At 37.9% G+C, this 27,145-nt stretch overlaps 1 protein-coding gene across 4 annotated transcripts; it reads right to left on the bottom strand.

The window, feature by feature from the left end:
- Positions 1-26,179, bottom strand: LOC117605385 (uncharacterized). Of its 4 annotated transcripts, XR_004581675.2 has the most exons (4): positions 21,543-26,179; positions 4,456-5,309; positions 4,315-4,360; positions 1-3,962 (listed from the first exon to the last, which is right to left on the bottom strand). XR_004581675.2 is itself a non-coding variant. In XM_034326659.2 (2 exons), exons 1-2 carry the CDS (start codon positions 24,851-24,853, stop codon positions 5,198-5,200), a joined length of 3,423 nt encoding a protein of 1,140 aa, XP_034182550.1. In that variant the 5' UTR covers positions 24,854-26,179; the 3' UTR covers positions 2-5,197. The 4 variants fall into 4 exon arrangements, 1 of the variants encoding a protein (XP_034182550.1); XR_004581674.2 differs by having other exon boundaries at positions 1-4,360; XR_004581673.2 differs by having other exon boundaries at positions 2-3,962; positions 4,315-5,309.
- Positions 26,180-27,145: the final 966 nt, after the last annotated feature.

Raw genomic sequence — 27,145 nt, forward strand, 5'->3', positions numbered from 1 at the left:
AATGTGATAGTAAAAGGACAGTATGAATGATTTTTGAAAATAAGATGCGATGTTGCGTTGGTCTCGTATATTTACAGATTATTTATGATTTATAATCAATAATGTCGTACAATATATTTATATATATTTATATATATATCAACAAAATAATGTTTTAGTCGTTCTTATATAGCTAATAAAATCTAAAGGCTAAACAGTCAAGGTTGATCTAAAAATTGGCTCCTCTCTGCACAGAGAACCTTCATTCGTGGTTTCTTTTTTCTTCTTCTTTATGTTTGCTACCTAACAATAAATAAACAAACAAGTATAAATCTATACATTCCACGTGGCACGTGGTAGTGAAGGATAGTAATGATAATAATTAATTAATTGTGAACCACGATCGCAGTAAACACGATGTCGAGCAGTCTCTTTTCAGTCTCTATCTAAATGCTTCAAAATTGTCGCAATAAAAATATTTAAGATATTTTTTCCATGATATAGAACAAGGACATCCTTCTACTCGTTTAGTGTACTTCTGAAAAACTCTTCCACAAATGTGGAAAAAAGTCATTATAGTAAGGATAAGTTCATTTGCTTAGTACTTACTTTTCTTTGTATTAATTAATATTTTTCAGCGAGAAATGATATTTTCTATGGTATTAAAAAATTAATTATTCAATAGTTAGAAAGTGAATCATAGACTTTGAAAGTCTTTAGAAGAATGTTTAGTACATATTTTCTTCAAGGAAGGGAAGTTAACATTTTCAACCTCGAAGTAACGTGAATCGTGTCGATACCTCTTCGTGGTAAGAAGGACTTATCGTGTATTTTATCGAGTACATTCTTCATAAACTCGTCGAGAATGTAACACACACACACATACACTCCCACACATATATAGCTCATTGAATTTTTTAACACGCCTGTATGACTTTACGCGATGTAGGACATTTTCCTCATCCATAAATCATGGAAAGTATGAATCGTTATCGAAACAGAATGACACACGGCAACCTGTTAACTGCAAACCGGGAACGTCTATAATCGGACATCGAGAATGCATCATCTATTTTGGATACGCGAATTAATAGTGTACAATTCCGTTATGAAACCTCATCCCATAGAAATGTCGGTGTTCTCCTTTTATTATTCTAGTCGCAGCCGAGTAATTCGAGTTCTCTTTGACAACTATCGACTTTCCCGATGTTTGCCAGTTTAACATTTATAAATCAGCTCTTCGTTAGTCATGAAATAAAATAACATTTCGTTCGCTTATATCAAACTCGTAACGTCCCAATAAAAATAATTTCCAAAATTTTATCCTTATTTCAGAAGAAATTTCACTGTCCTCAAATTTTCAAATGTTCGTTTCTTACTTTGTGCAATGAAATTTAATTAATTCGATCAAATTCGAACGATTCAATTACGTGTTTTACGAACTGTAAGCAAAGTGAAAGCGATTTCTAGTAGTTTTTATTATAAATACAGAGTTGCTAAGTTAAATAAATTGTTACACATTGCATTTTTCTAAACGGGATCTTATGATTTTCATTTCTTCGAAAGTTCCCCAAAGTATATAAAAATTTCTTCAATTTTCTTTTTTGAAATTCGAGTTATAAAGGTACTGAATTATCGAATTAATGGCAAACACCAAGAAATATTTAGACAGTCGTTCTTCGTGTACGAACAGATACACTCAGTCGTGGATGCTCCAATACATTTGCACGTCCTATGTGTATATTATGTAAAATATTTTCTCTACCTAATAAGACCCTACCTATATACGATTTTCTGTGCCTTTCGTTCACCGAAATAATCTTTTCATTTCCTTTTTTTTTTTTTAACTATCGAATAGCACCTATTTTCCGTCATTTCAGACGCGCATAGTCACAGTTTCTCTTTTTTCGATACATGGTCTTGGTATAAATAATATTTCAATAGCTTTGTTCTGTTAGTCAGAGTCGAGTTTACAAGTGTAACTCAAAAAATAATTTCTCTTTATAAAGAAAAACAATGTAACAATTGCAGGTACTTGTGATTTAAAGAAAAATGAAATAAAGTACATATGTACAAAATGACGCCCTTGATATGTTTTCCTTTATCTAATCTGTTAAATTTCTGTTAATTATTAAACGAAGTACAATAAATTATATTAAATAATAATTTAGTTCATTTTTGCAATCTATAATCTTATACCTTTTCGTTGATTTCACGCAGTAAATATAAATATAAATATAAATCTGTTGACACAATAATAATAAACTTTCTCATTTTATCTTCCATTCATGCTGAAATAATAACCAAGAATATTCTAATAAAGTAGTTCATGGGACAATTTAAACCTTAACGGATGGAGGCTATAAAAAATTGATTTGACCTAATTAGTCGTAAGCTATATTAAGTTCTTCGTGACCAGCGGATACGCAAGCACCGGTCGTATCGATTTCGAAGCTTGACAGTATCAAAAAGAAAAGAAAAAAATCATTCACCTTTCACGAATTTTCAAATAAATCTACACATTCGATTCAGCAAGCATTGCCCATTTAAATAGCTGAGACTGTCCGTGCGAAGAATTAACTTCCTCGTTAATTTGCATAAACGATCTGCATACTTCACTTGTTGCATGTAAACTCGACTTAGACATAGGATGCAAATATCTGTTTATAGCGGACTAATACGTCTCGATGGACAGAATCATGAGAAAAGATCACGATCGTCGTGACGATCCATCTGAAACGCATCAATTAAAAGTTATTGCACGTTCTGCCGCTTATTACGTGTACATATCTTATTACGCTTTTTCACTACGATGCTCGAAAAAATAATTATCATAGTACGAAACGATCACAACAACGGGCGAATAACAATCGCAACTGATTCGACGGTTCAAATAAAAATTTGGAGAAACAGCATAATCGAAACGGAGAGAAATTAATTCGATACATTACACGTCAACCAGAAATCAGTCACAATCATTCAAACAAATGATTCTGGTTGTAACAATCTTTGATATTTGTACAAAAATCATATTCAATTAAAATTGCACGTAGTTGAGATAACAATTAAATAATGTTACTATAATCTGCACAAATTTAATGTTGATAAATAATCACAGGGAAATCGATTAATAAGAAAAAATCCCGTTCGCAGTATGTAAAAGCAAAATATAACACCATTAGTGCATTAGCAAGCAATGTATACAATTTTTTTAAATCATCAAATAGTTAACGTTACTTGGAATTAATCTATTAGCAGAGAATTCGTTGCTGGTAATTACTACATTAATTTACAATCAAAGGAGAAAGTAATTGATTACAATTTGTCGTTTCAGGTAAGGAGCAATGACGTTTGCAACAACCGTCATCAGTCACGTCGATGCGAACGCAATTAGCATCGACTAGAATTAATTTGCCAGCAGAGAATTTGTTGCTTAAGCAATAACTCTTCGGTAAAATTACAATTTATCGCTTACGATCGAAGACATTTCTGAACGTACCTATGTAAACGCATTTGTTATAAACATTTTTGTCGCTTGCCGATGCACCGGTGGTCTAATGCGAACAGTATGGATGATCATTTGAAACACAACGATCCTACTGTGCTCCCAAGACAACGCGTATCTTTATGCACTGTTCACCTACGGATACACGTATGGTACAGTCGCAGTGGAATTCTATGAAATTACATCCATTTATGATACATTGCACTTCGCACAGCACGATAAACACGCGAGTTTTATTTACATACTGCTCCCGATTCGCAGTCTATCTCTATCTGAATCTTAACACTCTATCTCTTTGCGGTTAAATACCTTTTGCTACTCGCTACAACGGATCGATCTACTTCTTCTAAAGGAACGAATGAGTCAGACACCATTTTGCCACCAGTACAAAGATCCAGCCATGGAAACCAATTTGGTGCTGATTGCAACACTTTTCCTATCGTTATCCGTAAAAATCTTTCTGCCTTCCCTTCGGCATCTACGATGCGTTTAAAAAAAAAAGAAAAAGGGATTAGAAATGATGAGAGTAAATAATACTTGGAAAATAAAACAAATAATTCTTATTGAGAATAGGTAACAAATTGAATATTGCTAGAGTACTCTAAGATGCCAATCAAATGATTCAAAGTTAGAAATTCTTTCAAGATACAAGGTCTGCATGAAAGTGGAAGGAAGACACGAAGAATACTTTCTGCGGACATCTGAGAAAGAATATAGCAGGATAGTCTATAATTTCCCGAAGCAAGAAAATTCCTTATAAATTTAACAATATTCATTTTTCATCGTATCTTTATCAAGAATTATTTATTCTTTTAGTAAGTATTATCTACCCTGTAAATTCTGAACCCTCGTTTCTTCAAGCACTCGGTACAGAAACTGAAACATACCAAAAGTGATTGCCATGATTACGATAATAATCTACAAATCAAGTTGTCGAAAGAAAAACGATCAACTGAATTAGAGATACCCACGAACGAGATAATTGTGATATGAAGAATTCTCGTTTCGTCACGGCGTTCGCATATTGCACTGTTGCCCTGGATACCACTCGCCCCCATAACGTATCAACCAGGGGAAGAATAATCAACGTAGGACGTCCGCGATATTTCTATCAAGTGCTTAAAACGAAAACATCAATTTCCCCCAAGTGGAAAAGTATTAATTCTTCGCTTTTTTCTTATTTTTTAATTTTTCAAATGTTTACCAACATATTGTAGAATTTTAATTATAGATTAACGCGTTCGCGCTGCCATACGCAAATACCCTGGCAACGAAAGCGATCTGAAACGAGCCTCGATGCTCTACGTCGCGAATCTAAAGCGAAGAACGCGAAGAAAATTAGGAACAGCAGTTTCTGAAAAAACTCAACGAAAACTCTGTGTCACACATGGGAAAAAAAGATCTCCAGAAAACAGACTCACGACAAAGACTTTACGTACAGTAAAGGTAACCACGACGAACATGGGGCACCCTATGTGCGACAAAGATGATCAAAGCAGAGAGCTTTGACCAAGAGAAACACGTCGGAGTGGATGTTCGAAGTGTGTTGAAACATCAACGTTGAAGATTCTCCCCTCGTGTTTTTATCATTTCGACGACTTCTGCAGGGTTGTTCGCAGAAGGAATCGCATCGATACGTTTCTTCGCTAGTGAGAATAGATTCCCCTAGTATCAGGACTACTTGGCTTGTGGTCAGGGTCACGGTCACGATGGTCAAGATGCTAAGGTGGTTCTGTGCCATGAGGGATGCTGGTGCTGATGCTGATGCTGATGTTGTTGCTGGTGATGATGCTGTTGCTGTTGTTGCTGTTGCTGTCTCTTCTGGCTGAAAAACAAGAACAGGATTGTACGATTACTTTCACAACGATCATACGACCGCGTGGGCATTCGGTGATTGTGATTTTAATCGCGACCAGTCTATGGTTCAGATATAAAATCCATATGGCGATGCTTTCATCAAACGAGATTATCAGATTTGCAGATACTGATGAGAAATTACATCTTTTAATAAACTATAGTCACAGTTATTCAGAATTGTTATTCAATGTAAATTGAGGTCAATTATGAATAAAAGTGATATGAAATTGAAGAACTGCTTGCTTTTCATTGATACAGTAGTCAAGTAATTGTTAAGAAATTCTACATTGCACAGTTTTTGTTGTACGAGTGTAAACATGACGCTTTCAGACGCCTGGCTTGAAGACGTGAAGTGAAAGGAGCATTAAATACCATAAAAATGCAAGCTTGAGTTATTGGTCATTAGTTAGACAGTGTTGCGTGTAAGAAAAATTCAATCGTTACAATACCTGTGTGTAACACAGATACCGCCTTGTTTTGATGCATCTAAATGAATCAAGAAGAGAAGCCAAATATTTTTTTATCACACCTGTGAGCGTAAAATTTGCATATTTCAGGATATAAATAATATATCAGATAAGTTACGACTTTCCTCGGTACAATGTTATTAAAGAACTTCTAATTGCATTATTTAAAATAAATTCTGAAAGCATCAATTCATCTTCTTGATAAAGTGTCGATTCATTTATTCGTGTTGCCGGGAATTAAAGCGGTTCTCTTTCCCCGAACAGTATTAACGACTGATAAATCTGTTATCGTATTCACGTCGAGCGTTTCCTCTCTCTTAACCGAATTATTTTCATACCATGGCCGCGACACGAAAGCTGCAACAGCTTCTTCGAGCGAGAAAAATAACGTAACAAGCTTTTGAGATTGTATCCTTTTTCTGCGTAATCGTGCCATTTTAATTGAAAGAAGGACAAGGTTGCGTTACATCCGTCGTATCCCGTTTCTCTATCAATTGTGAATATAATGCATCGAGATCCATCGGGTACGTGGTAATTAAAAATTGATATCCCTTATAATGGCTCGTCCAGCTGTGGGATTGTTGATTAATTACAAACGAGGTAATACTTGAATTTATGTTATTTGAAAAGCATTATTGATTTATTGAAATCAATATCTACTGAAATAAAGTTCAAAAAAATACTGATAATTACTTATACACTCGTGCACTTCTACTACTTTATGTACTCCTATTACCTACAAATGTAATTGAAATTTCATTAAATTGCTCATATGGCCTGTATACTTAATCTCAATTTATGTAATAAGATTGCATACTTCTGACACATGGATCAAATATTTAGCATCCAGACAGTAGATTAACACGACTGTTTAATTTCATTCAATACCATCATTCACCATTCTCAGTTCTGTTTCACCTTGATTAAATTCTTCCCAATACGAATTTCTTCTGAGTCACAAAGCAATTTTGAAAAAAAAATTCTCTGTGCATACCTTTTGTTCATGATTAACATAAATTTTTTGCATTTGGGAAACAATATCTCTTTGTTGCATTGTTAATCTAAAAATATCATTTGTTTGAAAACTAAACAAACATTTGGGACCTGTCGCAATTTTAAGGCAATTTTAATAAATTTTAACAGTAGAATAAATAGAGAATAAATATACACCTAAATACGTAATTGTTTAAAAAAAAAAATTGTTCCATTGTATTTCATCGATTAGTTAATGATGTTAACAGTGCCATCTAGCGGGTTAGGTTAACAGGATAGGTTAGTTAGGTAGGTTAGGTCCGAATTGGTAATCTAGAGAACATGAAAGTGAAGGAGGTAGACGGAGTGTACTGTGCGACAAGGATAGACTAATATACTCCTCCTCTCCTGACGTCACTCAGCTAATTATAATTCGCGACAGAAAAATATTAATTACTCGTTTCCCGCAAATGATTTATATACTTTTATGATTGATTCTTAAAGTACACGCCCGTAACAACTTTTACATATAGGTTTCGCAAGTGCTCTGTCTATAATTAATTAATTATAAATATTTCAAAGTGACACTAATTAGAAACACGCACACGATCGACATTCTTGATATTTTCTAGTGCCTCGTAATTAATTTCAGCACTTTTATGACTGAACAGTGAAGTCTAATGCACCAGCTATTTATTCACACAATTTTTGTAAGAAACGGTCATAAAAGTTAATTAATTGCTTATTAAAAGTCAGTAATTAATAATTTATTCATCGCCAATTTTGATTTGCTGTGACGTCACTTGGAGGTGGGGACCTTGCCTGCCCTTTTCTAAATTAGTCCGCTCCTTATCGCACGGTAGACCTCTTCTATTTTCATGGTCCCTAGCTACCAGAAGTCGGTATGGGACCCTAGAATTTTATCCCAACACTGACGGACAACTATAAGTAAGTACCTTCTCTATTTTCATGTTCTCTAACTACCAGGCGCAGGTTCCAAGAGCTAAAACCGTATCCTGCGAGCATCATACTACTGGTGGTGCAGATTCAATGTTTTTACCGGACAAATAAAATTAACAATTACACGAGGTAGAATTATAATTGCCGTGATAAAAATAAGACTTCGTAAATGGAATGAAATAAAAATCTTGATAAAATCTGCATCATGGTAGAATTTATGCAATTTACTTATTCGTTGTATAATGTTATAGCGTGTAATGATATGTTATCGAGGTAATAATTAGTTGTTGATATTATTAATTGATAGTAGTGAATGATATTAATTACATAATTACTAATGTTAAGAGAGTGAAAAGAAGATAAGTGGGCTTCCTACCCCTCTTAATCTTTCTGCTATTCATATCCCTCTTTTCTATTTCCATTTACAGATTATGTGAATTAACCCTCGGACTTTTAATTCAATTTTGTATTTCATACTATATTCATTTTTTTTTTGTTTTCATTTTATGTTGAATGCAAAATAATTCTGACAGAAAAGAAATTTAACAAAGTAGACAGATTCTCTTAACGCGACAACGCTTTAATTAGATCATAAATTTAAATTAAACTATACGTGTATATCATCGAGTTAAACAAGATTAGACTCAATAACTCGATTTTCTTTCGCTCTAAGAATCGCGGATTTAAATTTCAAACTGCTCTATTCTTGGCTCCAAGATCCCATTAGAATGACGGCGATACCCAACCTTCGTAATTTCTCATAAGCAGATTATTACTAATCTTACATGTGTCATAATATATTTTTATTACTATCTTTCTTCAAAAAGAACGTATATGAATAATTACAACTCTTCGTGCATGTAAAACAGTTGAAAAACGAGACAGTGAACACACAGTTCATTCATACGATGAACAGGATGGCTACTTGAAAGTAGAAGCAATTAATTTTCCCGTCGTATCGTCGCTTCTTTTCTCATTCGAACGAGCACATCGGTTATGAAATATGAAATCGCGATCGAAGGTTCGCCAGAACTTGTGCTTTTTCATCCAACTCGAAGGCTCCCCGTTGAGAGGATACAATCATAACAGAAGCTCGCGATATTGTCAGCAAAATTTCTGTCTGCTATACGAACGTTTTTCATCGTCTCTTTGTAAATCTCGCGATTCATTAAGTCGACGACAAATCGATGCTGATATTCGACGGATTAAAAAGATCTTAGCTTCTTGCGAACCTCTGTCAATATCGTGAAAATGAAAAAAAAGGTTCGTATGATTTATGAGACACGTTTGGAATAGTTTAATCGTTCAAATTTCGTGATTGTATTCTATAAATCAGACATGATTAATTAGTCATAACGATCCTTTTTGTCAGATTTCAACCCCTTTATTTTAAATATAATAGATGGATGGATACTTTGAGACATGGAAAGTTTGATATGTTGCAAAATGGCACTTGTGATACATTAAATTAAAGCTTAAGATTTCATGAAAATAACTATCCAAAGCTTTCGGTGATTTCATTAACATAAAATGAGTAGCCATGAATTGCAACGAACAATGCTACTGCACTATATCAGATATCCAACCTTGAAGTATAAATAGTCTGACACGATTTCATGACATAAAAGTGTCATAAAATACCGCGTATGTTACATCAATTTAAAGCTAAAAGTTTCAGAAAAATATTTATATGAAGCACTTATTAATATTACTAACACAAAATGGCTGATTCTTCGATGGAATGAACAATACCTACTTTTCAACTGCTTATATTCCAAATGGTAATGAAATAAAGAACTAGTCATTTTGTACTAAAAATAATGATGAAACAAGTATGCAGTCATTCAAACATTAAGCTTCAAATTAATGTATCATTGTACAAATGTACAGTGTACAATGCTTCTATGTCATCAAATGTTAGATAAGTTCTTCTCAGAGTGTAACGCAATAAAAAGATTAAAATTGAATTAATTCTTATTCCTTCACAGGTTACGAAGATGCGTGTACTATCTGCGAAGAGTATAAAGAAATTTAACGTACCATTTATATGTATAATGGCCCGTTTTACATTATCCTGCTCGCTCTTTTTCCAAAGTCTATACATATTTATAGAGGAAGTAAAACGCCGGATCGGCGTTCATAATTCACTTATTCAACGAGCATGCCTCAATTAAAAATACACGTAATTACGTTCAACTTATTGAAGCTCTTGTTGCTTGCTATCTTTAAGATCATTTATCACTTCGTATTAATTTTTTCGTGATTTATTCATGAATGAAAGAAGATATGCGTCGTTTTAAACAAAAAGGAAAAAGGAAATCTTGAAACGTGTTAATCATACAGAGTTCTTAATACGCTTGTCTTTTCGTTTAATATCTTCTTCTTTTTCTTTCAGCTGTTTAATAGCCACAGTTCTTACGTATATAGACACGATAAGTATACAAAGTTTGTTAATCGTCATCGAACGATAACGAGCTTCATTACTGAAATACAGCTCGTTATTCGATTAAGAGTTCTCTTGTCATAAATGTGACGACCTCGATTAAATTCCTTAATGAATACAACACTTACGTTTTCGTACTTTCAGCTCGATTTGCAATGTCAATTAAGCAAGCAAAATGATAAGTCCTCGACAGTGAGAGTATAATTTCCTCGCAATAATGAATTCACAAGGTTACCTTCGTTTTCATCGATTAAATATAACTTCATTTTTCCTTGTTGTTTTACTTTGACACAATTCAAACGCTACTGCGATTGATCGTTTTATTTATTTACTATCCTCCTATTCAAAATAATTAAATAAAAATATTAATCAAAAGAAATTCATACACCAATTCTTTCTTTCTCTAAAATAAAAAATACAGTCAACAGTTGTTGAGATCGTGAAGAATCGAATGGATAGAGGAAGAAGATATAATTTCAGATCAATTTGTTAGGAGAAAAAAAAAAAAACGAAAAACTATAGCCGGTGAATCCGAAGTCGGCAACACTTAAGAATAAAAGTGTCATCATAAAGGAGTGTTTCCTTAGTTTCGCGTGGCTGAAAATTTTCGAGTGCCATAGTACACGGCTGTCTGACGTACGGCTGTTAGTAGCAGCTCGAAGAGTACCGGTACTCCGCTTCTAACGACTCCTCGAAACGAGGAGGATCGATCGAGGTGCTGTTGGCCCGCACGTGCGCACAACACACTTCCTCTCTTCCCTTTTCCACTATGAATTTTCCCTTTCTCTTTTATTACTTTCCTTTCCCCTAACTTTATCACTGCTCTCTTAACCCCACCCTCTTTATCTTTCTTTGCCCAGTTTTATTTACAATCTCTTTCTTTCTATGGCTCTTCTATGTTATTCTCATTACCTATTCCCTTTTAGGTTGTCTCTTTCTCCCGTTCCACCAGCACCACCACGTCATACGACACGGAGGTGAACCCACCCTCTGCCTATGTAGGGTGTTCAAAAAGTTGTAGGAATTATTTCTTTCGATTCCAAAAATGTGTAAAAACGAGTAATCTCTAAAGGAATATAAATTCGAGATAGAAAATTTGAAGTTACGATGATAAATAAAATCTCTTGAGTTATCTTGAAAATATTAATTTAGACACACGTGTAAAATTTCCTGAAATTAAATTAATATCTAAGAGATTAACTTCCGTGCAGCGTCCACTTCTTGGATCATATTCCAGAAAACTTACGTGTTTCTAATTTAACGTGTCTCTAATATTAAAATATGTAAATTTCTAAAATCCTAATTTTTATATATCTATCTCTGCAAGTTTGCAAATTAACATTTTCTTAAATCTGTCTTCTTTAGCAATTATTTGACTAAATTAGATTCGTGACACCATTGATTGGTAAACATCGTTGTACCGAACGTGTTAAACAGATTAATCTAAGGATAAATGGGAGCCAGCAATTCTGCTGACTTCCCAGAAATACTCAGCAGCTGGTGAACGATTTCACTTGACTTTGCACCCTCTTTCAGATCAAGGAAACGATTCTCGGTGAGATAACACTTAATTAAAATTCTAGCAAATAGGGGCAAAAAATAACTTACTATTAATATCATACTACCCTTATTACATAATATTTTCACTTTTCTCATTCATAAGAAATTTGTAACCAAAAAATTACAGTATGTATAGATAGACACGAGAGAATCGGAAAAATATTTTCAATTTTGCCACGTTTGCAAATTTACGCGAAATCGAATACACAACCGATGTAGAATCTTCCGTACACGTGTCAGGCAAAGTTTATCGACCCTTTCCTCGAGAATGTATCTACATAACTATATTACATACAGGTGTAGTTTTTCTTATTTTTCGGTTTTAAACCCTCTGGGGGGTGGTGGTCGCGTTAAGAACCACAACGTCAGAGGACAGGATATTCGTATTTCGCAAGTCATTTGACCTTCGTACTCGCACGTGTCCCTTGGACATTGAACTTTCTTGCTGGATATCCTTCCAGTCAGATGACGTTCCGATAAGGAAACGGGGAATTTCATAAATTTTATAAAAAGTTGGACGTTCCTTTCTTATGGGTGGCTGTTCTTCAGAAATTCTTGCAATTTTTCTTGGAAAGAAATATTAAAAATCAAACTGACATGTAATGACTTATAAAATACATATATATTTCATCCAAGAAGATTATTTTATTTTAATTAAGATGAATAAAATTAAAATTCTGTAGTAAAGGAGATATATCGTTAATTTTATTCGCAGGAGCCAACCAGAAAATCTGGTTTATCGGTGTTAATGTACGAAAAAGTCCCTTTAATTCTATATACACAGATGCATAAATTGACAGTGATGAACACCTATCATCCCTGATTCTATTGTACATATAAATTGTACGAAAGATGGGGAGGAAATATTGGTGAAAAGAGTGACACGTGGCAAGGCTGGTGACACGTGCTTTGTGTCCCCTGACCTTTGTGCAAATATGTTACAAGTGAAACAGGTCCAAAATTAACCTGACCTGTATTATTCATGAATGTACAACGATGAAACGACTCCATGGACACTTGTTTACAACGTTTACGAAAATACTTTGGATTTTTAAGAAACCTTCTGTTCCTTGTACATCTACCACACTGGTAGATGTATTTTGACAAAATTCTAGACTAATTGTAGAACAATCTATTATTTTTTCGATGTTTGAAGATTCTTGTCTATTTTGAACGCCTAATTCTACTGTCGGTTGAATTTCATAACTGAAAGCTTACTTCATCGTATTTTCGTTTTCGTACATCGTCGCATTTTGTTTTTTCACCGTTTTTACGTAAGCGAGGAATCATTGACGACTTCAACGTAAATGGCACAACGAAACATTATACGAATGAAAATTTTCCGCGGCTACAAAAAGAACGAGAAAGAGGGGCAATGAGAGGGAGAGGGAAAGAGACAAGAATGAAAATGTCGACTGGATGGAAATATACCGTGGCCTGTACAATGGAAGAAATATTAAAGCTTGTAGGTGAGCTGAAATAGCCCATTTCGTGTGTACTGTTGAACTTATCGCAGTTACGTATAAATTCACGTTTTTAGAATTTTTCACCAGAGAGTACATTTAAGAAAAAAAACCTAATTTAATAACACTTTTGTATAAAGATACAATTTCTACATGGAAATTGATGATAAATTTTAGGCAACAGTAACTTTTGTATAACATTTTGGCATTGTTATTCCGTCCATGACGTAAAACAGCCCAGAATCATGAGCAAACATAATAGCATTTATGGAAGTTGGATATTATGTAGTTTAATAGTTTGAAAACCTTTGTACACAGGATGATCCACGAGAAAGAGAATACCTAAATATCTCCGTTATTTGCAGAGATACGAGAAAACTTTGTTCACGAAAGTTACATGGATGAGATACCATAATAGAGTAGTAATAATTTTTTCACTTTGTATTCAGTCATTATTTGCAATAATTAGCAACGAGTTATTTTATAGGTATTAAAAAAGTTAATAAAAACTTTGTGCAGTTATTTTCATCATTGAAGCTTGATATTGATATACCATAAATGCCACTTTGCTATACTTTCATGTCATCAAATGTCAGACATTCACAACCTAATAATAAACTTATGACTTCTGAATCAACCAATGATCCGGAATAGCATTTAAAACGTGAGAGATAGATTGGATCGTTGACCAGGGTCTATGAACCGAACGTACATAGCAGAATCCACCCATCTAGCTGCAGGAACACATTGTCTATACAGCTAGTATATTATACGAACATCGATCCGTGAGAGAGGTCTCATGGTTCCCAAGAGCTAAGTACAAATCTCTACCGCCCTAAAATCACTGCCATGTGTGTTACGGTATGTCCGTTTTCGTCAGCCCTCTGTCGCTACAAATGCCCTGAAATTTAATCCTATAACAGGGATCAATCAATCGGATCAATTAGGGGTATTGATGTAGCTAAGTAAATAATCTAATGAAGAGGCGACAGAAATATATGAGTGAATTAGTGGATTGCCTTTATGTAGAGAACAATGCAAAACATTATTCAATCCCAAAGTAATTTTCCCTCAAATTCAATAAAGAAACTATGTAATTGATGAAATAATTATTTTTGAAAATTCTAAAAACAACAATGATAAGCTCTACCTCCAGTGATTTAGAGTGTACCGAAAGGCGGTGGATAAAATTCATAATTCCTCAAAGTAGCCTAAGCGACGGCTCTAGAAATAGATTCGAGCGTCCTGAATGCCAATGGCGTCATTAAAACTAGATCGTGCACTTTCTTGCGACCACTGACCGAGATTCGCGTTCGCAGTTCCCGTACCTTCTGTAATTCGAGTGTCTTCTCGTAATCCGTACGCTTTTAAACCGACTTCAGCTGTCTCTGACCCCCTCCTCCTTTGGTGTCCTCGAGCCAGGTATCTCGAGTATCGACAAGTATCTCACGTATCTCGCGTAACTCGAGTATCATACTCTTCTCTTTGTAGGGTACGATGTGCCCAGTAGTATGTAAGTACATACACGCTGGCCCGTTCAAGTAGTCCAGACAGCAATGACTACCAGCGAGCAACACACGTCATTGATACTCGAGTTTTGCGTATACTGGGTGTCGTGTAACCATCGCTGCTACGAATGAAAGAGAAATTCGTAGTTCAACATTTCTTTCTATGACACTTTGTTTTAACTGTAGCTCCAATTTTCTGAATTTCAATTTCTTTCATCAATCTATAATTTAATTATTTCACTAGGGGGGGATGAAATGTATCTTCATAATTTTTCTTCATTTTTGTTTATTACCGACAATGTTTTTTGAAACTTTTGAAAATGTTTCGCGATGTTTATGGAATTTTTGAAGAATGAAACGTCCAATGAAAAAAATGTTCTCTTTTTACTTTTGCACAAACAATCATCTCGTTTTCTGCTTGTACCACTGGTTACACGACACCCTGTACATTCACGCGAACGTCGACATTGTCGCCTTGAAATGTTTTCGCTAATCTAATTCGCAGAAACGACCGCAACAACGTTCGTCGAGCAACGATGTAGTATTGTTCAACACGCGTTATTCCTTGACAATAGAACATTTATTTGAAAATAATTTCATTGAATTTAAATTACTAAATTAATTTGGATTTATTTTCACTGTTTCATAATAAAACTTGAATATTTAATTATGTTTTATACTAATAAAGTCATTTGAGAAGATAATTCTCTAATTAAATTGAGCGTCGTTATTTACGAGCGTGCTTCTACCAATCGATAATTTAAGGTGAGAAGAAAATGATACATCTTGCTAATGATAGCATCCTTCAGAGTGTAAATTATGATTGAAAGTGTTCGATAAAAGAAGAGAATTATTTTCAAACAAGCGCTATTAAAGATAAGCAAAAAATATGAAAATCCCAAATTTGGGGTGGATATTGAGGATAGAAAATTTTGGTTTTAATACCCTTGATGAATTTCAAGGAAAGCGATTTCTGTCAAAGACAAAGGAATACCTACGGAATCGATCAACTCAATCTATTCAAGGCAAAGATATACTACTTGAACGAATCATGAAACCTAGAAAGCAACCTTGAATTTGATCGATCGAGGAAGCGCAAGACGCTTTCGAATCAATTCCACGGAAGTGTTCGTGTCGCTGGTATTCATCGATCTATTTCTAAAGTGTACATATTCTACACGAAATTGAGAAATTGAGAAACAAAAATGTGCACCTTTATTGGGTTAATTATCATTTCTAAAACTAATTCATTATTAACAAGGGTAATGGTCTAAATAGCGACGAGATCCATTGTTTTCTCACAATATAAAAGAAGACAAAGGATAAAGGAGAAGACAAAAGAAAGTCAATTAGAAGTGTACAGGAAAATAAAAGGGAAAAACGATTGAAGAAGTGTCCAGCAGGGTAGAGAGTCGTAAAACTAGAAATTAATCCTTAATTGGTGAGATGGGATCTAAGGATCCCCATGAAATTTTTCAATCAATTACCATTACTTTTCTGCCTTTATGGAAAAATTTTTTATTGAAAAAAGTGTTAAAAATAAATTCCCCAAAAGGTGGTGTTTTTTAAACTGGTCTAGCTGGTCCGTCCCTTAAAAAAGGTTGGGAAAAACAGGAAAGGGAGGGAATGAAGGAGAAAAATATAGAGATTGGAGATGAAGAGAGAGATAGATACAAGTTCTTATTATTCTTGTCTTTTTGTTTCTCTCTTGTCTGTCTTTTTCTCTCTTCGGTAGAAACGTGGGCGTGGACGTAGGCGAGGTAAGCCTTCAGGGCCGGCGAGCATCGACCGATCCAACTGGACGCATCGTAAATCGTGACCAGCCTTGCGATTCTCGGCTAACATTGATAGACAAGTCGATATACGATTTTTCATCGGTCAACATTCGAATTTTCTCCTCATCAGACGAAAAACACCGGGCCGATGTTCGTTTCGAATTTACAAGCAGTAGCTTCGCGTGTAATTAAAGCGACTTCTCGGCAGCGCAGTAGTATAAGTCAGTAGCATAAGTCGGACGCATAATTTCAAGAAACAATGCGCTGCTGTTCAAATGTATCAACTGTATGAAATCCCTTTCAATTTTCTAAATTTAAATTGCAATAATATAAGATTAAATAAATATAAATTTTGACTGTCTGAACAGTTCATATTTATATATAGATAATACTTTTATAATTCAGATAAAATATGATTGTTTACAAAAATATAAAATCATTTCGACAAACGAATCTACCATGAACCGAATAATTCTTTGATCAGTGATGAAACAGTTAATCGAGACAAATTGTTTCCGCAGGTGGGGACTAAAAATAAGCAAACGAGAATAGATGGATAAATGCGAAAAAGGAGGTGAAGAAAAATTAATAATCATCCGCCGGCAATAATACGGACAATCGTGTGGAAATGCAATCGGAAGACGTCCATAATTTGCCGCTCGATTACGGCCGGGAGAGAGAAAAAAAAAAAAAAAGCGTTCAACAATTTTATCGGATAATGTGTTTCAAAGCGTGGAATATTGAAACGAGAGGTAAAACAACGAATCGACGAATCGTCGCGTCGGTATCGAAACAACGGAAAGCTGTTTCTGTCGTCGACAGAATGAGGCTCCAGCAAAACGGTTAAAACGCGGCTTTGATTTTAATTTCCTGCACTCTCCCTCTGTAGCTGGCCTGCGGCTTTCGAATTCCCGTCGGTTGCGATCGATGAACGTTCATGTCGTCACATGAGAACCCTCCTTTAATACCCTCTCCCTCTCATTAAAGCCGTCCGCTCATCGCGCAACGCGGAGAGTAGCATCCTAATGCTGTTTACACAAGTGCTCCGACGGAGCGAAAGGGCGTTCGAAACTGTTCCTCCTGCGTCGCGACGCCGTACCAAAGTGTTACAATAAAATACTCATTTGCTTTATCGCATCTAACCGCCACGGAGTAGGGCAAACTTCTGAAAACTTGGTAGAAACTCAGCGAAACAAAAGAAAAAAGAAAATTAAAAATCCAATAATTTAACAATACAGTATATCTCGTGTGAATAAATCAAGCTATTAGAAGATAGAAAAATGACATGTCATTAAGAAAACTTAATTGGTATTGAATAGAGTATCGTGTGACGTATGTGACACCTCCGGAAGTGAAGGAGTTCCCACAGATTTCAATGTCAATTTTGTTTTTCAAAGGGAATTGCATATTTCTTCAAACGTCATTTGCGTATTTTGAATTTCAGCAAAATATATAATTTTATATCCATTGCGGTTTTAATAATAATTAGTGGTATTTTGAATTCACAGCGGGTTCTTAGCTTACTCTCAAGGTGAAGTTTAAATTCCGAGGAAAAACTTTTCCCAGTCGAGAATCCTATTATCAAGCCAACAATGAAGGTAATTTTAATGGGTAAGTCACAATAAGGAGTAATGGAGAGAATAGGAGAATTGAAGGTGGTAATGACTTATACTGAATCGTAGGTAACGACTTCTCTACTGAAACGAAGTAACACTTAAAAAGTTGAAAATTATTTTCATTAACTTTTAATTGACGTCGCGACAACTCCATTGTGGCCTCGAGATTACTTTCATTTAAAGTTGAATTAAAATTTTCAATATTATACTTTTCATATTCTAACAATTGTACTAATAAAATAATTTGCATCTTCTATTAACTGTGATTTTTCTTCTCTATTTTAATCCTATTTTTAATAAATTTAATCGAAATCCATCGAAAGTTGTGAACAATCTTTTTACCAAATAAAGAAAAGAAGCATAAAGAATTCCAAGATCGAGCCTGATACTATTTTCTTCTCGAGCGAACTACAAACAATGAAAGCGTTTATGAAAGATATCTTTATCAATCCTTCGAGACAGGAGTGAAGGCAATGAATTTGAAATATCTGCTTGCGCAACACAGCAGATCGTCGTGGCAAAACGTAGACAACGAACGTAGGGCGAGACACGGAGCCACGACCCACTTTCGTGCCGTGCCAATTGCTGATCGTGGAACACGCAGTCCTAATTAGAGAAGTCTCGATCACCAATTAGAGGCCACGTGTTACAAGATCGGCCATCAAGAATTCGACCACCTCGTGAGAAACATTACGATCAGCCTGGAGAAGGTTCTTCAACCTTTTCCAAAGATTCCACCGTCCATTCTACGATCTGTATAAAATCAAAACTTTCGAGATTTTTTCAAGGGTAGAACGGAGGACCTTTGGAAAATTCCTAGTGTCGATATTATAACTCTTTTTTAAGTGAGTTTGAAAAATTTGTAACAAAAGAGATTACTGAGAGGAATCTAACAATTTTCAAATTGGAATTAGTAGATGGAATAGAAATTTCTAGTGGAAAGTCGGGCTACTATTCTATTTCAAATATAATGAAAATTAGTATGGCAAAAGTTCAACGATAAATAAATCATGGCTACTCGACTACTAGCGATCTACTTTAGTCCCGATATTCTAGCGAAGATTAACTGCTAGAAAGTTCAGGAATTCGGACTCTTCGTCTCGGAACGAATGATCTAATCTACGTGATCAAATGATTCCCCTTCACCAATTATTTCGACATTCCAAACTAAGTCGTATAAATTGCATTACAATTTTTTTTTTCTCTTTAATTATCCCTGATATAACACTTTTCTAATTCTCTTCTCATTACTCTTGAACATTTTTTTATACGTTAGTACGATAGAAAATAATTATTTCTCAACGATCTTATAATTACTATTTTCGTACTTTTTATCAAGATACGAACGTCTTAATAAACGTCAACAACACTTGTCACATAACTGAAGACTCTATTCAGATTCAGTGATGCTGATGGTAAGAATTAATTAACATTTAAAGCACCTGTTTGACAACGTGTTAAATAATTTCTTCTTACGTAATGTCACGTCAATCGCATTTCTCGTCATTTAAACAGCCACGATAAATTTAATCGATAATTTATCCCTTGACGTAATTCAAGTAAAAATTTCATTTTTATTCAGAAATATGATTTTCTTTTTACATCTAGATTATTATTGACCCAGTTCCATCGTTCAAGGCTTAAGAACATTTAAGATTCTTCTTTGGGAAAGGGTTAAGCAAATGGTTGAAATTCAATGGTTTTTAATTGACACGGCGCTGCGAGGAACCGTGTTCGTGTCTCTCAACGTAGGAGATATCAAAGTAGTTTACCACGTTCGATCTCGTTTAAATATTTAACGGTGGTCATGTATGCACGTCGATCGGCTCGTTATAACCAGCCTGACAGACCGGAGGTGGAGTCTGCGAGATACAGTCGCTATCGCGGTGCCGATATTAAAATGCAAATGATCACACTATCGCCAACCGTAACTCGTATCAACGTGCTACCACCTAGGTCACGGTGTACCGGCTTTGTCGCTATCATGCCTTTGCTAGCTTCGAAATTTTCTATTTTTCCAAAGTTTTATCGGAGGGACTTGTGCGAGTATTGCCAGTGTCGGTAATTTGGTAATTTGGAAACTTAGAGATTTCGAGACACAGATCACTGGCAATTCGGGAATTTAGAAGTACAGAAATTTTGTACCTTAGTAATTTTATTACTAAACTTGGAAGTCTAGAAATTTAGAAATATGGAAATAGAGAAGCATAGAAATTTCAAATTTTCAAATAAAAAAAATTGACTACCTATCAGTGGCGATCGGTGCTACAGCATTGTGACTCGACTTTGTAAGAACGACGCGTAAAGAATTTTCTCTGGATTCATTAAGACCAATCTCCTGTTGGTGATTGAATAATACCTGGCTTGCGAGATGTTGGTACTTAATTATTGATCGCTACGACACTTGGTGAATGTGGTATGTCTTCTATATCAGAAGTTGCTCGGTGACTCTTGGTTTCTGATGGACGAGCTCTACTCATTCAACAGAACGATCCCGCATTCCTCCGACGCCTTGTGCGTGACAAATAAATTCGCCAATTATAATTATAATAATTCTTAGATATTAATAATTAGAAATAGAATTCAAGAATATTGCAAACACTTTCGAATCAAACTGAACGTTACACGAAATAAGTTCGAATCCTTTATATACCATAAATGATGTTTCAGTGCTAACACAATGAAGTTTCTAACATCTTTTCTAAAAGCGGCAACGTCCTGTCTGCAATTTGATTTGAGATCTAGATGCAGATTGCGGATGCAGCGAGAGGTTAATCCGCGGACTCTCGATTTTAACATGCTTTTCATCGTGTTTCCTTTTTTCTCCTCTTTTTTTTTTGTACCCTTTCGTTCGCCACTCTTTCGCATTAATTACAGTCGACGTCATACAGACCAGACTTATTTCATTCAAACGTGTTCCACGCGCGATATTTCCTTCTCCCGGTTCGCGTACCAGAATGCGAGCAAAATAACCAGGCATAATTATCTTTATCGACTGAATAATAGCACAGGGAGAGAAAAGAATCTAGCTGAAAAGCGTTTCGTACGCAAACACGTAAGACAATGTGGACGTTCCTACTCTTTGGCCCTATTGAAATTCTTACCCTGTACACTGACGTGATTAAAAAGGTTCAATGTATTTGCATCTCGCGTAGAAACATCGATCAAAAGGCTTACGTTATCGTGAAAGAAAAAACCAAACAGGAGAACAAAGCGTTTGAAGAAACAAACGCGACAGAATACTGTTTTGTGTACGAGTTAATCCTTTAAGCTGGTAATTAGGGATCGGCAAGATGAAATTTTAACCCTTTCACCGTGATCATACAGAATTTGTAAGTAAAGTAATTTACCAAGAGCGATTATGGTCGTTTATACTTGAAAATATCATGGAATGGAAATTAGATAAGGAGAGAAATAAGAATAAGAATGAAAATTACCTGCCGAACAGAGGATGCCATAGTTGCGAGTCGTCGGGCGAACTAGCTGTGGAGCTGACTTCCGGTTCCTGTTTAAGCAACCCGCTCCGTACCTTGAGTAACGGCGGGTAAGGACTGCTTCTCCTGCTACTGGATAGATCGATGGGCGCCGGCATTAGAGTGCCGATCGGTTTGCAGCTGAGCTTCGGTCTCGTTTGGGACGCGTTTTTCATCCCGTAGCTCGCGTGACCGGATCCTTTGTTAGTGCCGTTGTTGATCCTCGGATGAGAGTATCTCGACCTGGAGACCGGACCTTCGCCGTGATCGAGAACATGCTGAAGATGGGCCAGGGATATGACCAGTAAATCTGGATCCCTGAGGAGATCAGGTCTGGTCAGTGCTTCTGGCAGCCTTAGCTCCGGTCTGGAGGCGAGTAATTTTGGAATTTCGCTGGCCGGCGCTGCTGCCAGACCCGGAAGATAATCCCTGGGTACCAGAAGAGGATCGGGAATCAGATGTCCGGACGTCTCTATCAATTCTCTAAGCTGACTAGCAGGATCGAGGAGCTTGTCCGTGCCGGTGGACGTGGTGCAAGCCTCCTCCATGGTGTGCACCCGAAGCTTACCGCAGGATTTCTGATAGGAACTCGACTGGCCCTTTAGCCTACCGACCGACCATTCGGTGTACATCGGCCTCTTGGGCGTGGCGCGATCCGTCACGAGATACGTGCTATGGATATCACCGCTGGACATTGGTCTAGCCGAGTTCCTCGTCTCCTGATTCTGAACCTGCAAGCTTCTCCCTTTTCTATTCGCACTGGGTCTCTCGGTGTCCTTGCTGTGGTCTGACCGAACAGGAAGATGATCACTGGGTATCTGTTCACAGCGGATGGATATCTCCTTCTGCTTCTCGTAGTCTCTTGCTTCTAATTGATTAGGAGACGACAGTATACCCTTCAAAGTTAAATCGTTCTTCGCGTCCTCGGAACAGGACACGGAACAAGGAGGACTAGGTAGTAGTCTCTCGAGATACGCCGAAGACGGCCTCCTGGAAGCCGGTGAACAGGGAATTCCACTCGGCTGCGGTGAGACAACAGTACCGCGGGTTCGCAGTTCCTCGAGTACTTGCTCGTCGAAATGTTCTACATCCTGATATTTGCATTTCGCTTGCGCCTCGCTGCTTCTGCTCGAGCTTATCCACTGCGCCTGATTCTTCGCGTTCTCCAGAGGAGTTCTACGATCCTCCGAATTGCCCGTTTGCCTATGGTAATAGTCTCTGTCGGACTCGTACGCCAACGAGTCTGCTTTCTGACGTCTGAGATCCTCCAACACTTGCGAGTCGCAATCGTCCTCGTCTTCCTCCATCTCTCTTTCGTCTTCGACTTCGTCTTCCTCGTGAGGGAATCCGTCCAGCTTGGACCCGTCCGCGTACGCGTCGCTTTTCGGGAAATTCACGGTACTCTCCGGCGATTCGACGCGCGACTTCGCGCTGGCAGGGCTCGTGGAATGCGTCGCCACTGTCTGAGGGTTCCTATATCGGTAACTGGGAATGATGATCGACAGACCGGGCAGACTTTTCGGAGATGACGTTCCTCGCGCCTCGGTCGCAGAGTCGGCGTTCTTCATCAATCTCTCGACGCATTCCGCCTGCGAATCCGGCGATCTGCTCGACGACGACGCCTTCGACGCTGGCCTGGTCGAAGGTATCGTTATGTTCTTCGCACTCTCCGGCGGCGTGTGGGTTCTCGTTATAGACACCGAAAGTCCTGGAGTGTTCCTAAGCGCGTTTAGAATCTTTGAACTATCGTTGTAATCTAGTTTGATCGGCTCTCCCGGTTCGTCGGGTCGCTCTTCCTCCGCCTCTAACTGAGTATCATCGTTCACAGTCACCACGTTTTGCCACTTTGTACGACAGTTCGATCTGCACTTTGCTCGAGTTCCAAGTCCACCGTCCGCCTCGACAACCTTACACGATTTCGAGTCCGTACTATTTTTTATAGACACAATGATCACATCGTCTTTTATCCGAGGCTTCTTCTTTCCATCTTCGTGTTCAGTGTCGTAGCTGGCGAGAATTTTCTCTTCGCGAATCTCTATCTTATCATCAGCAAGATTATCACTGTTCTTAACTTCGTCCTCCTGATGATGGTAGCTAGAGATCAGATCGGTTCTCGTTTGCTCTTTAATTTTACTAGACAGTTCCATCAGCACCGTTGAATTAGACGACTCTTTGATTGTATTCTCGCTAGATTCAGCGTGAAAATTCTCGTTGAGAATCTCGTAGGTTTTCGTAGAGTCGACGGGCAGATCGGCGCTAGGAGTATCGGTAGCTAGAACCGGGGAGGCAGTCGCATCTATCATGTTCAGTATATCCTGAATGCCCGCCTTGTTCATGTGTCTTCTTTTTTCATTATCTACTACTGCCTTCTCCTCGCCGATAACATCATCCTCGTTCTGCCCCTTCTGCTCTTTTTCCCGTCTCTGAAGGACATTTTGATGAACGCCCTCAGGCAATCGAGAAAAGTGTAGCTGTTCCAGCACGACTCGCGGCTGGAACAGCTTGTCCTTCTGCAACCTTTCCAGGTTACTTCTTCCATTGCATCTAATCGAGTCTTTGTTAAACCTATTCGATTCCACAACTTCGTTCTCATTTTCGTCCCTCTCCTCATCGTCCTCTTCGTCCTCCTCCTCGTCGTCGTCGTCGTCTTCTTCGTCGTCGTCATCCTCCTCGTCATCGGAGCATGGCACTCTTCGTCGTTCCTCGTTCCACTGGGTTTGCACTCTGCTACCGTGTCGCAATTCATCCAAAGGATAAGAATAATTTCGTCTGTGTTCGAGCTTTCTATCAATCTCATCGTAACTCCTCTTCTTTCCGGCGTGTCTGTCGAGCAAACCGTTGGTACGGCCGTTCGCCAATTCTTTCGCCGGGATATGCTGAAGATTCACGGCGACGCGTCCGGTTTGTTTGTCTTTTTCTTCGTTTGTGACGCACGAATTCGAAGAGTTCGCGGTGCTGCTCCTCTGGAAAGTGACACCCAATTCGGTGGAGTACATGTTGGAAGCAGTCCTCGGTATGGAACGCCATCCTTGCGCGGTCTTCGTCAGCTTGATGCGATTCCTCTTGTCGTAATCCTCGCATCTCACCTCGACGATCCTTTGCTCTCGCTGCGAGGCCCACAGGAATATCGGATTTACTTTCGGACGCTTCTCTTCCGGTTCGTCCGACGATTGCTCGTCCCGAAGCTTCTGATGTTTCTGATGATGATGGTGGTGATGATGATGATGACGTCTTTGACGACGGGGCGCTGTGCCCCGTGCAGGGGCCCCGCTCATCACTCCATCCAACGAGCGGTTATTACTCTGCCACTCGTCCACGGAGACGGCTTCTTCTGGCAACCACTCTTCGCCAAACTTCGTCGAGTAACCTTCAATTCCTTTTCCACCGACGGATAGACCGATCCTCAGGATACTTGGCGTATTCTCGATGCATCAACTTCTTCCTTACACCTCAGCCTTCGTTACATTCTCCGATTGATAGTGAACCATATTCCATGTTACGTTTGCCACACGGTTCTCCATCGGCTAAGTAATTAGTTCGGATCACGGGACTCGCACAGCCCGGCTAATTACGATTCACCCTGAAGTCAATTTCTCACCGTCCATTAACAAACAAGTCAGTTTCGAGCAAGCAACGATCGATCTTAAGGGCATTGACATTGTTGACCCAGCGCTTCCGCGAGCCAGATGCACCGGACACATAGGCCACGCTCTGTTCTACACCTCCACGTTTCCGTCCTCGGCTTCTTTCGGTGCGACAAGAAGAAGGCTGCCGGATGAGTTCACTGACACCGGTCGCACGGAATTTCGTGGTTCCACCGTGAGATAATACGTCGGTTAGCGAGGAAGTTCGCCTCGGATACTCGGATACTCGGATACCGGAGGTCGTCGACGTACGGCAGGCTAACGAACCTTGACAACTGGCGGTGAACGCGAGAGAAGAGGAGGATCAACGGGCTCGTCGATTTTCATCGAGGCATCTGTACAAAGTCGATTTGCATCGAGCTTGCGGCGTCGACTCCGTCGAGCTTACGGCTGGCAGCACTGAGTACGTTCGACCCATCGAGCTTCTCTCGAAACCATTCGCCTCTCCTCTCCCTCTCTCACTCTCTCTCTCTCTTTCTCTCTCTCTCTCAACCTCGCTGCTCTGTCTACTTACACGGTGGTTGCACCGGCCTTGTCGCACCCTAAATCTCTCTCCTCGAAATTCTTTAATCCTTTCCACTGTCTGGACTCGAGTCGCGGCGACTTCAAGGTCCGTCTTCAGGGCGAGTTTCGCTCGCGTTCCCTACGATACGGTTCGATGCTGTTTCCAGACACTTTCTTATCCTTGACCGTGCGCGAATTCGCCTCGATGTCGAACAATTGTCATCGATGACATAACGCACAGCAAAATCTGTCCACCGGTTACATGTCGTTACGCGCGGAGTCACTGTCTGGGAGCTACTGTCGGTGCCTCCTGGTTGCCTTCCACTTCGCCGCTGCCGCCGCCCCCGCTCCACGGAATCGCGGCCCAGGCTCGGATCTATCTACGGTGCCCTTGCTTTATACTTCTTTCAACATCTCACGATACTACCATCTAGGCTACTTAACATCGTGTCTCTTCATCATGAATTTCGAAAATTGAATATTGCTTTCTTGAAAAAAAAAAATTGGAGGGACATTTTCAAATTCAAATGATTTCATTTATTTCTTTTTTATAAATAATGGAAATATGTACTTTGAATTGAAATATCTTGATTGATTAATGGTAGAATGATTATCAATTCAAAGTTTCCATTCGATAATCTCTAGTATCAGAATGTTTATTTATAGAATTTTGATGGATTAGTGTTCAGTTGCTATTAGATCTTTGATACTGTAATAGAAGGTAATTAGTCCTGAACAACGTTGAAATACTTCTTAACAATTGATTTATTTGAATTTCTTTAAAATAATTTCGACGTTGCGCTAGATATTGTAATTTAAACGCTTTTCAACTATATTATACCAGCTTATTTATACATACAGAATGGTTAAACGCGTTCCAAGTTATTTATAAAGTAAAGTGTGTTTCAACATTTTCAGGGCGAGATTCACTCTTCCAAATTCTTTGCTCCGAAAACCATTTGGCAATGAAATAGGGCTTTATGATGGGGCAAGTGATCGTTAATTAGTAATGACTGACAGAATTTCTTAGAAACTGTAATTTCTATTTCATAACGAGCACATATATTATCTCTTTGCCAAGTTTGTTAAACTCTTTGCTAAGTACCATTCGAATTAATCATTTTTTAAGGGTAGTCGTTAGATCCTTTCAGGGTAAAATTGGGGTGATTTGAAAACGAGATGCGGGTAAAGATAGCGAATCGAGTTAACAGCTTGATATTTGTAGAAATGAAAATATTGATAGAGAACGAGTACAGGGTGATAGGACAGTGAAAGCCAGCACTGTCGCGTTCTTACCCCTTACCCCGAGATAGCCAGCTCGCGGCCGGAGCACCGACCATGAAAAGAGACCGAAGGAACAAGCGACGAAGACAGACGCTGAGGAAGAGAATGGGATAACCTGTGTGTATATACGGGTAT

Source organism: Osmia lignaria, chromosome 3 (assembly GCF_051020975.1).
Source record: "Osmia lignaria lignaria isolate PbOS001 chromosome 3, iyOsmLign1, whole genome shotgun sequence".
In the NCBI taxonomy this organism is placed as follows: domain Eukaryota; kingdom Metazoa; phylum Arthropoda; class Insecta; order Hymenoptera; family Megachilidae; genus Osmia; species Osmia lignaria.

What these genes read in the sequence shown, in the direction of transcription:
- LOC117605385 (XM_034326659.2), bottom strand. Translation starts at nt 24,853, where the DNA reads ATGAGCGGGGCCCCTGCACGGGGCACAGCGCCCCGTCGTCAAAGACGT. An exon ending in TGGCATCCTCTGTTCGGCAG is followed by an intron (nt 5,310 to 21,542) that starts GTAATTTTCATT and finishes CTTGTTTTTCAG; the next exon opens with CCAGAAGAGACAGCAACAGC.